This window comes from Pagrus pagrus (assembly GCF_965226575.1).
Source record: "Pagrus pagrus genome assembly, chromosome: 23".
Taxonomy (NCBI): Eukaryota; Metazoa; Chordata; class Actinopteri; order Spariformes; family Sparidae; genus Pagrus; species Pagrus pagrus.
Genome location: NC_140205.1, coordinates 9,459,216 through 9,474,194, shown reverse-complemented (window position 1 = coordinate 9,474,194; position 14,979 = coordinate 9,459,216). Strand labels below are relative to the sequence as shown.

Sequence of the window (14,979 nt, the reverse complement as noted above, 5' to 3'; positions counted from 1 at the left end):
AAGCATGATGGTGAGTTTCACATGCTGCCTTCTTTTCCTGTACTAATGTGACTATACTGCACACCTGAGTAAACTCTGTACTGTCCTTCACAGTCCTGCTCTGTAAACTCAGTTAACTCCAGTTCTGCTCTGCTCACTAAAGCTTGATTAGGTTCAGCGGTGCAGAAAAAGCCCAGAATCATAAGTCTTGCAGAAAACTCCTTGAACATGATAACCTTTATGATTGAACTGTCTTTGGTTTCAATAAATATTCTGTGTTTTTACAAGGGATCAGTACAAACAGTTGGCCTCTGGATTAGCCGTGAACAAACAAAATTTGAGTTGTTTCAGATACAGAACTGCAACAGATTTCTTAATTGTATGCTTATTTATGTTTATTAGGATGTACATAAATGCTAAATACAGTTAATGGGTTTTTAATAATTGCCGGTAAGAAAGTTTTCTGTGACTTTCTGCCAGATGGCTTGTAAAGAAGTTGCCTGTTTTAAGCATTCACCTCAACACACTGTCAGTCCTGTCTACCATCTACTTTCTGAGACGAGGTCGACTTTAATTGGCAGAGTTTGGTCTGAATTCCCATACTTTTCACCACGCAGTATCATTTCACAGAAACACCTGGATTTACAAGTCAGTAGCTTAACCTCCCTGTTGTTTGTGCTTTGCAGCCAAATGTTTGGACTGCCAAGTGAGAGGAGTCTGCACAAGTCTGTAGGATGGAGTTCAGCATGCAGGCAAGCAGGCACTCCGGCTGATAGTTCATGCGAAATAACTAAACATTTAGATAAATTAATGAAGGTGCACACACACTACAAATGATTGAAGGTTTTTGTTTCCCCCTTGAGCAAAGCGTTATCATATATGCACAGTTAAAATTCTCTCCAGACGTTGTTTCAGCAAGTTCGGTCAAATCCCGTGTGAGTGTTCCAATATACAGACAGAGAGAGATGTTTTAAAGCTCAGCATGACTTCATGCAACCTGATTCTTAGAGATGCTTCCTCTGCATTGAGCTGTGAATTTGAATGCAACATTTCCATCAGTAGAATACGTTTTCTGTCAGACACACAGTCACGCAGGCAGGAACACAAGTCTGCTCCTTATGAATTAAAAAGAAAAATCTTCCCTTCTGACCTCATTCCCCGTCTCCCTCTATCTTTGTCTCTGTGGTCTCTGAAAGGTTGAAAACACAAGTGTGGACAGCTGCTGCCCTTTGACCTTCAGGGGTTGCCTTGTTCCTAAAAATCCCACATGGATGTAAACCACCTCTCTAGGTTGGACACATACTCACCAGTGATCACTCCGGAGATGGAAAGGTTTGTCATCTCTTACATCTGAGTGAGTTACAGTGTATTTACTGTAGCTACATGATCTACAGTCACATTTTAACTGACTGGATGGCCTTTTAAGTCATCCACTCATAATCTACATGACTGTAATTAACAAAATTGCTGCCTTACATTTCACTATAATCTGTATAATCATGACATTATGTACAACAGCTAAATGCATACAATCTGTGCAAGATTATGTTCTTAATCGCAGGTTTTAGTCTTCAGTTTGCAAACATGAGAAGAAGCTTGATTCTCTTGTTTTTGTGAGCTTATTGACTCACATTTCTACATGTGTATCTCCAGTTTTGTCTCTGTGTTGAACGTCGGCTTTACTGTGACACCGTGTCTTCTTAAGCACGGTGAGGAGAGCTGGTTTTGTTCATTATTTTGATATCCTTTGTCGACTTCAGAGTGGTAATTGGACACACACTCATGACTAATTCTTTCAGCCCAGACTTCTGCTGCATCTCAATTCTCTGCTCTGGTGCAGCTTGTCCCAACAAACCAGCCCTCACGCAGCAAACCGCTGTTTTCTTCTGTTGCCATGACAGCTCGTATCTCAGCCGGAGACGGGAAGTCGCATGGTTTATGAAATGAATTTATCATGACAAAAATTGTCTGCAAGAGGCAAGCAGCAGGTGTGTATACACCGATGGTATGGATGTAGGGGTGTGCTTTTGTCTGTTTCTGTTTGGTGCACACTGTGGCTTATCCTGTCTGTGTCTGCTGTGTGTATGTGCATGTTTGTTTGTACTGCTAAAAGGCTTGGCACAGAGCAGACCTTTTGTAGTTGGCAGCAGTGGGCACCCTGCCCAGCTTGTATGGTTTATGGATGTGAGTCACAACTGCATTAGCCTCCGGCCAGAGATAGGCTGCCCATCTTCCTGGTGTGAATCCCTGACGAATGTGCCAACACTGACAGCATTAAACAGAAACTGATACAAGCATCAAATCTGTCTGACATGCATCTCATGCTGTCAGTCTATCAATAGTTACATTGATGCCGCACAAAAGAGAGGCAGGAGCGCAAATGAAATACCAGCATGGGAAAACAAGCCTCCGAGGCCGATTTCACGCTACAGCAGCAGGTGACATGTCCTAGTTCTGAAAGTTTAATTGTAAAATGTTCCAAAGTGTACGTGGTCAAAGTTCAGCTCAGAGTTACTAATACCTCTCAGACAAAAACACCCTCCCATTTCTGTTTGAGCTCAAGATGATTAAAATACTGTAATATACCCGCCCAATTATACAGAACTCTGTATGGAGAAATAATCAATTCTGAATTTCAACTGAAAGCCTCAACTTTACATAATTAAAGTGCCATGTGAGAAATCGCACAATTAACAGAGTGCCTTACAACCAGCGGCTAAAGTAATGTTTGATTCTCATAACCTCTGTGATGGAACCAGTGGAGCACAAAAAAACTGAGGTGGAGAAATTAAGATTTCAGAAATGCATTAAATCTGTATTTCATCAAATTAGAAGTAGAAGCTCCTTGAAAAGCTGCCATGAGGCATGAATGGTGAATGGCCAAGGCTCTTCCAAACAGAATATTAATAGGTAATTACACTCAGTTTTACCTCCACCGCGTACATCATCAGTGGCCTCAGTGCTCAACACGGTATTTATGGAATTGATATGGCTTCTAAGAAGGGACATAAAAGATGTCTGCATAGTTATTTTTTTTAATTTTTTTTTTAATCTCTTTACCGTCTGGATGTTGGCAGAAGAAAGGATGGCAAAGAGAGTTTAAAGGCCCCATATGATGCTCATTTTCAGGTTCATACTTACATTTTGTTTACATGCTTTAATGTTCAAGAACACATTATTTTTCTTATACCGTCCATTGCTGCTCGCACCCTCTGTCTGAACGCTCGTAGTAGTGCCTGCCTCTTTGAGACGCCCTGCAGAAAGGCCCAATCTGCTCTGATTGGTCAGCCTGAGCAGGCTCTATCACTGTCTCCAAATCTGCCCTGACCCACAGCCTTTGCCTGGGGCATAAAGGGTGCCGAAGGAATGAGTCCTAAAACCAGCAAATAAGTTTTTAGGTTAAATGCTTGAAATAAGTTCTGTGGTTAACACAAGCTTAAGATATTTTCACATTTTGTCCTGCGGCATAAAATATGTCAGTAAATATAACTGAACAAAACATATATGCTTCAGAGCTTATTTATAGCAATAGTCCAACATCCAATTAAAAAATCCCATAATTTGCCAAGGGAACCATGGCCATGCTAACTTCCGGATTAGCGTACAAAAATACATCATCCCCATGGCATTTACGCTTCAAAAATCACAAAAGTGGTGTTCATCTGTGAAGTATCATATACTTTCTACAATAATCCAAAATCCCATAGACAAATATTAACATACCTTTATGCACTGATTTTTGCCTTCCATATTTACTCCCAGTAAAGCCATAATAACCCGACTCAAACAACCTTCCACCTGAACTCTCAATGGCTTTGCTAATTCACTGTGCTTTTGCTTTTTTCCCCTGCATCTTTCTCTTCTTTCCTTTCTTCTTGCTCTTGACTCCCAAATGCACATGATTGTTTTCTGGTTACCCTACAGCATGAATTTAATCAAAGCTCGCTTTTTGCGCCGGCACCTCTCGCGACTGGGGAGGATTTAAGCCCACTTGGAGAAGGAGTGCAATTAGCTGAGACAAGGCTAGTTAATCTTCCCCATCTGAATACCCCCAACAGGTCCGCATCACCTTTTATTTCTAATCACACCTGCTGCTGAAAGACAGTCGGTCCTGTTCACACATGATGTAATCCAGCCAGGGAAGCTATCAAGACTGTAATGTGGTAGATGTTAAAGTGTACGGTGGTTAGGACTCATTAAAGGGACAGTTCACTCTAAAATCAAAACTTTTTTCTCTTACATATCGTGCTATTTATCCATTCTTAATCCCTTTACAGTTTCAGGGAAGGCACTGACGTACAAAAAGATGGAGTATATGCACATAGACACACTCTCTTTGACTCGTGAGGGAGAGTGCTACTGATTGATGCACCCTACTGAACTTCCTTAACATGCGCTGAGGGTCAGCGGCAGGGCAGCACGTAGCTCAGACGGCCCTGAGGCCAAACCAGAATATACCACCTTTTACTCTTCGTCAGTATCTCTCACACAAATGGTGACATGTAGTTTGATTTAACAACCTTGTGCTTTTGACCTGCTCTGCACTGCACTGCTGTAGTAAAAACTGCAGACACATCACAGCGAGTCAGTAAAATATCAAATAGATGCGATTCATGTGTGCCTGATAAAAAGAAAATACCACAGAAGTTGAAGTAGCGCTCGGTTTTACAGGTTGATCCATTAACACTGCAGACTGAATGTTTAGAAGCAAAATACTACAGAGGTGTTGCATTTAAGGCATGCACCTCCTGTGAAGGAAGCAAAATGGTTTCAGTATGCGTGATGCACTTCACGGCATCTGGGAATTATTCAGACATGAGTTTCTTATAGCTTTGATCAGCCTGCGATCTCTCATCGCAAGAGGAGGGTGATATTCTGGTTGTCTGGTCAAAGACATTTCAATTTGTTGCAGATGTGTTCGAGCCAGACTGAATGGTCACAATTATTTATTTAATTGTGATGCTGCTTGTTACTGGCAGCTACAGCAGATGAGTCATTATCTGCATACTTTTCTGCGTTTCTGGCGCTGCAGATGCGTTCACTTTATGTAGATGAATGGAGAAACTTGGGCAGCCGCTGTCATTCTGTCTCCCTGTGAGGTGGGAATAGGTGCTAGTGAGTAGAGCCCGACCAATATGTCAGTCAGACGATATTATCTGCTGTTATTGGCCTATCCCAGATATATCGAAACTAATATATGTGCTGATGTCGAAACTTCTTCAGAGATTATAATGCCATAAAAGATGCTTGGGGTAATTTTGATTGGTTAAAGTTGGTCATTGTTTTCCCTCCGTTACATTCTTCATCACATGTTTGATAAACACTTTTAAGAGATCATTGCAAAAAAAATGTGTGTGTTTCAGCCGATATATCGATATTGGAATTTTTTGTTCCCTATTATCTGTATCAGCATCGGCCACCAAAATCGAGTACTGGTCGGACTTTTCTCTTTAGTATATACATAATACAATAGCAACATTGCATGTATAGGTTTAAATTCATATGTCTACACCATCTAGAGCTGTATCTCAGTGTGTGTGTGTGTGTGTGTGTGTGTGTGTGTGTGTGTGTGTGTGTGTGTGTGTGCGTGGTGAGTTATAGCATGTCAAGTCTGACAGCTGGCTAAACCCTATTAAAGTCACCACATTCCTGGGGTCCACCATTAAAGGTGACCCAATGCCCCTCAACGTACACAAAACATACATGCACACACACACACACACACACACAAATACACACACACACACACACTCACAAACCAACTGAGAGAGGCTTGTAAAACACGACAGATTTATCCTCTTTCCTCTCTTTTCCCTTTTGAGAGGCTGTTTGCTCTACAAGCTATTTTGGTTGTCTTTATGTGTGAGTATACAAACCTTGAACACAGAGGTATGTGGGGAATACAGAAATACTTTTTTACCTTGGCTATGTTCGCTATTTCGACTATTTGATGTTACACAATCTATTGTGGGGATGAATAGAGTACTCTGCAAAGGACGGGTGAAAATGTAGTTCAAATCACTCCAGGGATCGTTTTTTAGAATCAAGTGAAACAAGCTGTAAAAGACTGGGTTGCTAAGGTGTCGTACCTTGAAAATTATTTGTGCCATTACATGCAGAGGTCGCCCAAGGGTTGACTTCAACAAATATGTGTATTTTTGGTGTATTTTCACATTCATTACTCAAGGAAGAATCAGCTTGATTGTGGATGATGATAGGCTTACCCTCATTTTACATAACTGCTTATTCTGGTACCCTGAGGTGACAGCTCGTCTGTCTGTGTCTACACACTACACACATGCACACACAAGCACTGTAGAACAGTAGCAATGCATTCCTAGCAGGGTCAAAGCTCATCAGTAACCCCCACTTCTCTCTATCTGCTATTTCTCTGCCTCTCTCTCTCTCTCTCTCTCTCTCTCTCTCTCTCTGAGCTAACAGGTTACAGCAACTTCACCTCCCACCTTTCTTCCCAAACTTTTCTGCGCTTCAGCAAGTCATTCATCCACTCTTACACACATTCAAACACACCTACCTCCTCTTTCACTCAGATACAGACACGCAGATACCGCGCATTGATTCTCATGTGCCATTCAGTCGATTATCTCTGATAACAGCCTCTGCAGGAATACAATATCAGTTCCAGACTTCTTTTTTTTTTCCTGGACTCGGATGAAACTTTTTTGTGCATTTTAGGGGATATTTTCCCCTGTCGGCCGTCAAGAGGTCACCTGGATTGGGAAGATAATGATGATTCACTTGCTTGCAGTGGTAAGTGAGATTGTGTGGGCCCAGTTTAGGGCCGTAGTCAAAACCCATTAGTTTAACTGCACTTTAATGTGGCGCTTTACAGAGTAGTTTTGAATTCTTAACTGCCCAGATACCCTTTGTCACGGACTAAGTGTCTGGATTAAGGCCAACACTTTTCATACTGAACCATTACTGCTGCTCTATGCTGTACATTTTCTGCTTAAACAGCATTGCCTATCTGATATTAATACTTGCTGTTTGCCTCTTTTCTTGTTGTCTTACTCATCCTTATGTGATAAGGTACAGCAATTGCTGTAAATTTGCCACACCACTCAGTTTAAGACCATACACACGTTGCCAATGCAGTGCAGATGTGCTGCATGCATGAGTTGTCTTTGGCTTCTATGCAAAAGTTAAAGCAAAGATTTTCCACCTCAAAGCTCAGTAGGAGCAGTACAAACAAAGGTGTCATGCATTTTTACATTCATGTTAGCTCTAGTTTATTCATTAATAATAAGAGCATACCAGGTTGTCTGTAGGAGCGTTGTCAGGAGATGAAACTATGTAGATTTAATTGTGGATTTCTTCCTTCCATGCATAGACTTGCCTGTTTTGGCCAACTGCAAATGCAAAGTGATTTTAGGACAATATGCTGCAGCATGTGAGCTTTTGTTTGTTGGTGTGTTTTAGCTGTAGATCTGAGAAGACATCTGCCACCATATGTAGTAGTTCTGAGCTCTGTGTGTGTCTCCGTGTGTGTCTTTTTCACTGTTACCAGTTCCCCACCTACGGGGATAATCCATCCTGTGAAGTGGTGAGGTGGAAAATGCCATTATGTAGAAATAGCTGACATGCAGTTAGACTTGCAGGGCATATGATGTGCGAGTGAGTGTGTTTGAGGGAAGGAGATAGGGAGCAGAGGGGGAGTATAAGGGCCAGAGACAGTAAAGTTCATTTTGTAACATTATTTAATCCTCCCGGGGCAGTGATAAACTAAAGGCCTCGGACACAATACACACACTGTCTCCTCAGGGAGGCTGGACGAAGTGTATGTGATCCCAGCATGGTGTGAGTGATGGATCAGTCTTGTGCAAGTGTTTTTTTCTGATGTGGGATCATTGCAAACAAGATGTCTGAGTATCTGACTTGGGCTTATTATCACAGACAACGCAGGAATGTCTTGAGGTAATGTTGGACTGAGCGTGAATTTATAGCATGGTGATTTTATTGTCAGGAATGTCTGTCTGACTCTTGGTTATACAACTTTGATCCAGACTGAAATATCTCAACAACTATTGTATTGATTACCATTTAATTATTGAACAGACATTCAGCATCCCCAGTGGATGAATGGCGTTAACTTTGGTGATCCCCAAACTAATTTCTGCAAAACTGATTCCCAACATCCTCTCATTATCTTTATATTTAGTGCTTATTAGCAATTGTTAGCATGCTAACAGGCTAAACTAAGACAGTAAACATGGTTAACATTACATCTGTTAAGCATCAGCATGTTAGCTCTGTCACTGTGAGCATGTTAGCATGCTGATGTTAGCATTTAGCACCAGAATAGTCTTGGCTTGTATTTCAACGATCAGCCCTGGTTTGGTTGAAATAAATCCTTACTTCACAGAGTAAGATTCTGGTCTACAAGCCGTTTTCACCTGCTGCTGAAGCCCGACTCTCTCTCTCTCCTATGCTACTTCACCTCTCTCATGTTTTGGCGTGTTGCGTGTTCACGTTTCAATTAGTCCTGGTAAACCACCTCTGCACTGTATCCCCTGTCATCCAATTGGCCTCTGTCATCTCAGAGGCTGTGTTCAGTCCCAGCGTGGTGTCAAACCATTTTCCCTGGGATGCAGCTGAGCTCAGTGGAGCCGGCCCCCATTTCCCACGGTGACTCCAGCACTGATCTAAGGTTACAGTCTCGAGCAAACTGGAGTCATCTCATAGGGCCTCTAGCTCCACATTTAGCTGAGCTAATTAGTTGGTGGCAGCCAGTTGCTACAGCTGAAGATATCTAGCCAAGTGTAAAGGAAGCAACAGATAGAAGTGACTCAGGTGATATACACCCCATACAGTTTTGGAACTACCTTTAAATTCAGGCCAACAAAGTAAACCTTTAATGTTGCTCCAGGACTATTGCAACTGACCAATCACGTTTTTGTACTGTCTAAACTAAACTAAACTAAACTAAACTGTCTAAACTCTTTTCCGCTGTATGTTTGCACTTCACTGAATATTAAGATTCTCTGCTTTCTTCAGTAAAACCTCTGACACCTTTGGCCAATGATGACATGAAAAAAGAGCTTTCAAAATAATTTTGTTAAATTGAACACATCACAAAACGCTGAGGCTCTGCCTGCCTGCCTGCCTGCTGCTTTGCTGAGCACCCATGCAGACCTTTCTGAAAATCCCGCCGTAGGATAGATTTGGTTACTGTGTATTTCTGCACTTGCTGTCATTCATCGAAACACACACGTCTTTCCTATCTACACTTCGGTAATAAGGAGATACATGCACAGACAGATCTTAGATCTGCATTGGTATGTGAGGGGGAGAGAGTGTTTTTTTGGCTGTGTTATATTTGAGTTCAAGCCCTGCCAAATCTCACTTCCATCTGCAGAGGTTGTAAACTAGTCAGCCTTGAGCCATTCTCACTATGTCAGACCAGGTGGGCAAAATACACTGAGGAATATTCTGGAATTCAGATTGTTTCACATTGATCCATTTTTTTTCATCATTATCATTTTAATTTATTGCTCAAATATGCTCCCATGAGGAAACATTGGGAGCTTGATGGTTGGAACGTGGAATCTTTAAAGCCCAAAGAAATCTGCTGTGTTTTCATCTCATGTACAGTATTTGAGTGAAGGCAGATCTCTCTTTGATGTTAAGCTTATGAATTTGCAAAAGCACATGCCCATACAGTACACACATGCCCATAGGCGCACATACACGTTTCTGTGGGGACGTGTGGGGGTTAGCAAGCTAATGTAAAACATAACAGCATGAAGCATTTCCTAGCTCACAGTTAATGCTTTGAACGTGTTGCTCTCTGATGGGGGTTCATTCATTTCAAATGGGATAATCCGTTACTGCCGCATGATTCCTTTGCCAGTGCCTCGTGTGCTGATTTAAGTGTTGGATTTACTCTACTTAGGCATTGATTATGCTCACTTAACTGAATGTTGTTGTAGCTCTTTCTGTTGATACATTTCCGTGGTCCTCGGTATGCATTTAAGGGAAGGTTTTAACACTCAACACATTTCCTTCAGCTGAATTCGAAGTGGACCCTCGAGCAGCAAGGTTCTACAATAAGTTACTATAATTGCAGTATACTTCCATTTAAATATCACCTTCCAAGGTACAGTCTCGGTGGGAGATAATGTGCCAGTAAAGCAGCTGCGACGTTCAAACTGATTGAATTGCCTCGACTCAGTGTATTATGCCAAGTCAAAAGCTGTAGCCTTGGGGCTAATCTCTTTCATGCTAACCTGAAGTTTCCTCTGTCTGTCAAGGGGGATGTTCTGTATCCCAGAGCGTCACTGCACCTCCATTTACTATCATAAACGGCTCATACTCTCCTATCCATCTCGACTGCTGTGAAAAACAACTGGGCTTTCACAGTAGCTCTCTTTTCACTGAGATCCTTCATTATGCTGGCATTGTTTTTCTACACTGACCCAAACAACAACAGCATAATGCCACCCCGGTGTGTGATTTTGGATAGTTTGCCGGCATTCTGGAAGCAAAAGAGGCGTGAGGCCATGGCGGGTAATGCAACAGCATTCGCGTCTCTCGTGATATATAAGCGCCTGGCAGCACTTTCTTAAACAATAATGATGGTATAACGTGGGCAATACCTTACCGTCCTTGTTATACCCACGCAATTCACCAGCATTTTCGTTTGCCCTACTTCTTCCTCGTGTTCAACATGTCAAACCTCTGTCCCGTCCTGCCAGGTCACTCTTTCACACAACTCGAACTAGCTAAAAGAAAAGAACAGTGAAGCAGAAATCAAAGGCCACCACATTTTATATTAAAGTCAAGTATTTGTATGCATTTTCATCCATATCTGTCGTTGTTGCTGTGTATTATTTGCATACTTGCAAGTTGAGATAAGATTGTAACTCACGTGGTGCCTTTTCTCCACAAATTTGCTACGGTGTAACTGCGTTGTGTTCAAAACAAAACACACATGCACAAAATGAACAGAGGGCAGGTGGAAGCTATAATTAGACACACTTGAAGATTTGCCGGGGAGCTAAATCTTTTTGACCGAGTGCAAGGTAGTATGCACGCACACACATCGGAAGCGATTAGCCATGCTGTCTCTGGCCTTAGCTCAAAAGATAATCACCTCTGTGGTGTGAGGAGGGCATGGCGGGGCCCTCGGGGTGTTTGGGTAATCCTCAGTCTAGGACAGGTGCACTCGGTCCAGAGGTTTGACCTGTCCAAACTTCTTTTGCTCCTGTGCAATCATGAGAGCTTTCTCGAACCTGTCGCTCAGGACTGAGCATCTCTCCTCTTCAAGCTACGTTAACTGAAAGCTTTGACGTAACCACTGTTTTGAATTTCATGATGTATCAGGAATAACGTTTCAACAAATCAGTTATATCCTGATGTCTTTGTTTCAGTCCAAAAAGCATATTCACTTTTGACTTCTGCATAGCCTAAATCAAGGCATTGCAGTCAATATGAACTAACTATTAGCTAATTTTGGGATTACCTTTTCTTTGTTCGTATATTTCTGGTGTGTCCCTTTCTTTGCTTTGTAATTGACTCGATGTCAGTGTCAGTATAGATAAATAATGATTAGCCATTGAACACTGCCAAAATCGCTTTAAAAAGTTCACCCAAAAATGAAATTTCAATTTCAATTTCTACTCACCCCAATGTGAAAGTTTGGTCAAGTTTCATAGTCCACAATACATTTCTGTAGAGTAGATGGGGATTAAAAAACAACCAAAAATACATGCACGCATGGCTCGATACAGCTCTTCCAGTGTAGTCCAAGTCTAGAGGGTGCTCTATCCTAATTTTATTTGAAAAGACCTTATTTGGGCCGGATTACACAGGGTTATTTAGACTGGGTGCATGCTAATGCTTTCAGTGTAGTAGCTACAGTGAAGATTTTGGCTTAATAAAGGGCTGAAATAACATTTTTTCAAATAAATGTGAGATCTTTGGGCTTCCAGAGTTTTGTATTACACCGAACAAGCCAAACCACTTCGTGTTTTTGGGTTGTTTTTTTTTCAGTTGTCCCCATCTACTTCAGTTGTTTAGGAGAATGCTGCATCACTGTTTTGCTGTGAAACTCCAGATATGTTTTGTGAACTACAAAACTTCACCTGACTTTCCATCTGCATGAGGGTGAGTAGATAATGACTGAATTTCCATTTGTGGGCGAACCTTTCCTTTAAATGCAGACATACTTTAAAGTTTGAATCAACAAAGAAGGCAAACCACTTAAGTTACCCTTAAGTTTTACCATTACCGATGCAAAATGTTTTTTTCATTGATGAACAGTATGACCTATGTCAACAAAACAGCAGTCCTCTAGGTCAACTTGCAGGTTGAGTTTGAAGAGAAGAAACCCTGCCAATGCACCACAGTTTGAATAGATTATTGGGGTGATAACTTTTAATGGGTATGTATGTCCATAATGTCTGGACTTCCCAATAAGAGCTGGGTTCATACTGGACAGTTTAAAAGCCCTTTTGATGCTTTTATTTCCATGGTGTCATTGAAATGTGTCGTAAAAATGTTTACAGGGAGACCTCCCGTCTGCAAATGCACTCAATGACGGGAGTGAGAACAACATTATGCTGACCTAATGTATATTGGCCTAAATTAATACAATAACAATAAATCACCAAGAAGGCAATTTAATTAATTTTTAATTGTATTGATAATTCAATATAATCACAGATTGCAAAAGTCAGTGCCAGTTCTTGTGAAGACTTCCTTCCTTCCTTCCTTCCGTCCATACATTTCTTTTACACTGTCACTGGAGGAAAAAAAAGTCTTCGGCTGTGCATAAAAGGCACGAGTCCTATACAAATTAAAAAATGGCTGATTATGTTTTATCTTTGAGTGCCTCTAATGACTTTTTCCAACTCTCTATTCTTCTTAATACTTTCAGATAAGCTGAGAGAAGAGTTGGAATTGATGATCGTGGAGTGGAATTCAGGAAGTGGACTTGCGAAGAGAAGAACCGGGAGGAAGAGCAGGTGATTGAAGGAGGAAGAGGAGGAGAGGAAGAGTATGGGTCACGCCTCTGTGTGGATCCTTCTGCTGTCACTTTCTCTCTCCCAGCAACGCGTCACGGCACAAGCTGAAGGTAACGGTTACCTCCTTACACCCAAAGGACACGCTCAGACACACTGATTTGCCTAATGTTTTTATTTACTTCCTTTACTTTCTCACTTATTTAATCATTCATTTATTCAGCATTTCAGTCAGTGCCTTATGTTACCGGTTGCTTAGTTCTGAGTCAAAGCCATATGTCTGATTTCAAGCAATGTGCACAGATCTACGAATTAGACAACTTGGATGCGTAGGCCAAAGAAAGGGCAGGTGCTCAATGAACACAGTCTGTGCGAGCTGCTCCATCATTAAATCTCCACACATGGGTTGGTACGTGGGGCAGACACTAACCCAGCTCCAGTTTCTCTCCAGACTGTGTCTAGTCAGGGAATTTAAACATCTGCTAGCCTCATGTACACTACAGCGCTCTGTCTGCCGGCCTGTCAAACCCATCCCCTAGATACAGAACCTAAGCCGCAGGTGCTATTGGATGTCACCAAAAGGTCAATCAGCCAATCAAAAGTTAGATTTCCTCCACCTGGACTGTGGTTGGGTAGAAAGTGATTGGTAAAGTTGTTGGGCAGAATTATGGATGGATATAAATAGCTTCAGGCCATATTTGAAGCTACCGCTCCTTTGTACCATTGTTTATTATCGACAGGGTTAATTCACATGTCGTCATATAAGGTCGTCTGACTGTCTGTAACAACCCTGAGGGCTCAGTCTTTCATATTACACACAAGAATGGGCATGTGGTCGATTTCAAACCAACTGACATCTTAAAGCTCCATTAATCAATATTTTATATTAACAATGAATCAAATGACTGTTGGTGCTCACAGTAAGGAACCCTTAGAAATTATCACCCAACTCTACAGGCCACATGAAGCTTTTAATCCTCTTTAAAGGAACAGTTATCCTAAAAATGAAAATTCAGATCTGCTCAACTTCATACAAGTGGAAAGTCAGGCCAGCCAGGTGAAGTTTCGTAGTCCAACAGCTACTTCAGCCATGTGGGATGTTCTTGCAACTGCTAGCTAGCTGTTTACATATCCAGCCATGGTAAGGTTGCTCTTACAATCACTTAAATCACAAGTACTCAGCACTCAAAACTGGAAACAGATGAAATTTGGAGCAATTAGTTTACAAACTTGAGAAAATTGGAACACTTTTGCTTCTTCATTGTCATCAAGAGATTAGTGAGATAAGCTGGGATCAGACTTTAGCAGGAACATTAGTGCATGCAGGTGTTTTGTTGGTTGCTTCATCTGTCAAGTTTATGTTTCCTACATCTATTGCTCTGCACCTCCAGATATGATTGATATGTGTGTTCATGTGACACCTGCTGTGGTGTCCACAGCCTATAATCAAACATTATATACAACTGTATATTAGGAAAGTGAGACGGTTTAACTGTCACAGGTTGCCTATGTATTACAAGGAGCAATAATGCAGGACACACAAATCATGTCGGCTTCTTTGTTATTCAAAAACAGTCTATTAAAATATGACAGAATTCCTCACACGGGGCACTTAGAGCAGATCCTGGTTGTCACATCCACTGAAAGAGATTTTGCCAATATTTGGTCTTTCTGTCACTTAGTGTGTCTGTGCTGCACTTTGTTAGCTGATCTGCAAATTACTTATTCTTCTTCTTCAAGTAACTTTTAAATCCATTTATGTTGGCTAAAATCTGAACCTGATGGAGTTTCTCCGACTTGTGCTCTCTGATGGTTTACTGTTCATGCTTTCTCTTGATCTTGTTGGAGCTGATTGCAGTCGTGCATCATTATTTCTTAGACTATTTATTTTGTGGCAGAATTTTCTGCAGAGTCTGCTGTAGCCACTGAGCTACATCTAATGCGTAAATCAATGGTGGTCCAACACAGAGGTGAGCACAACCTTTAAAATATCAGAATAGATAACCTTCAAGAAAAC

The 14,979-nt window shown here is 41.4% G+C and overlaps 1 protein-coding gene across 7 annotated transcripts in view; it reads left to right on the top strand.

The window, feature by feature from the left end:
• Positions 1 to 1,196: 1,196 nt before the first annotated feature.
• Positions 1,197 to 14,979, top strand: part of col7a1l (collagen type VII alpha 1-like) — a 60,138-nt gene continuing 46,355 nt past the window's right edge. For 6 of the 7 annotated variants that reach the window (XM_084346269.1, XM_084346272.1, XM_084346271.1 and 3 more), the window contains exons 1-2: positions 1,197 to 1,311; positions 12,878 to 13,075. In XM_084346269.1, coding sequence (XP_084202395.1) covers positions 13,000 to 13,075 — 76 coding nt within the window. In that variant the 5' untranslated portion in view covers positions 1,197 to 1,311; positions 12,878 to 12,999. Of the gene's footprint in view, positions 1,334 to 12,877; positions 13,076 to 14,979 lie in introns of all 7 variants that reach the window. The other variant, XM_084346268.1, reaches the window with a different exon arrangement.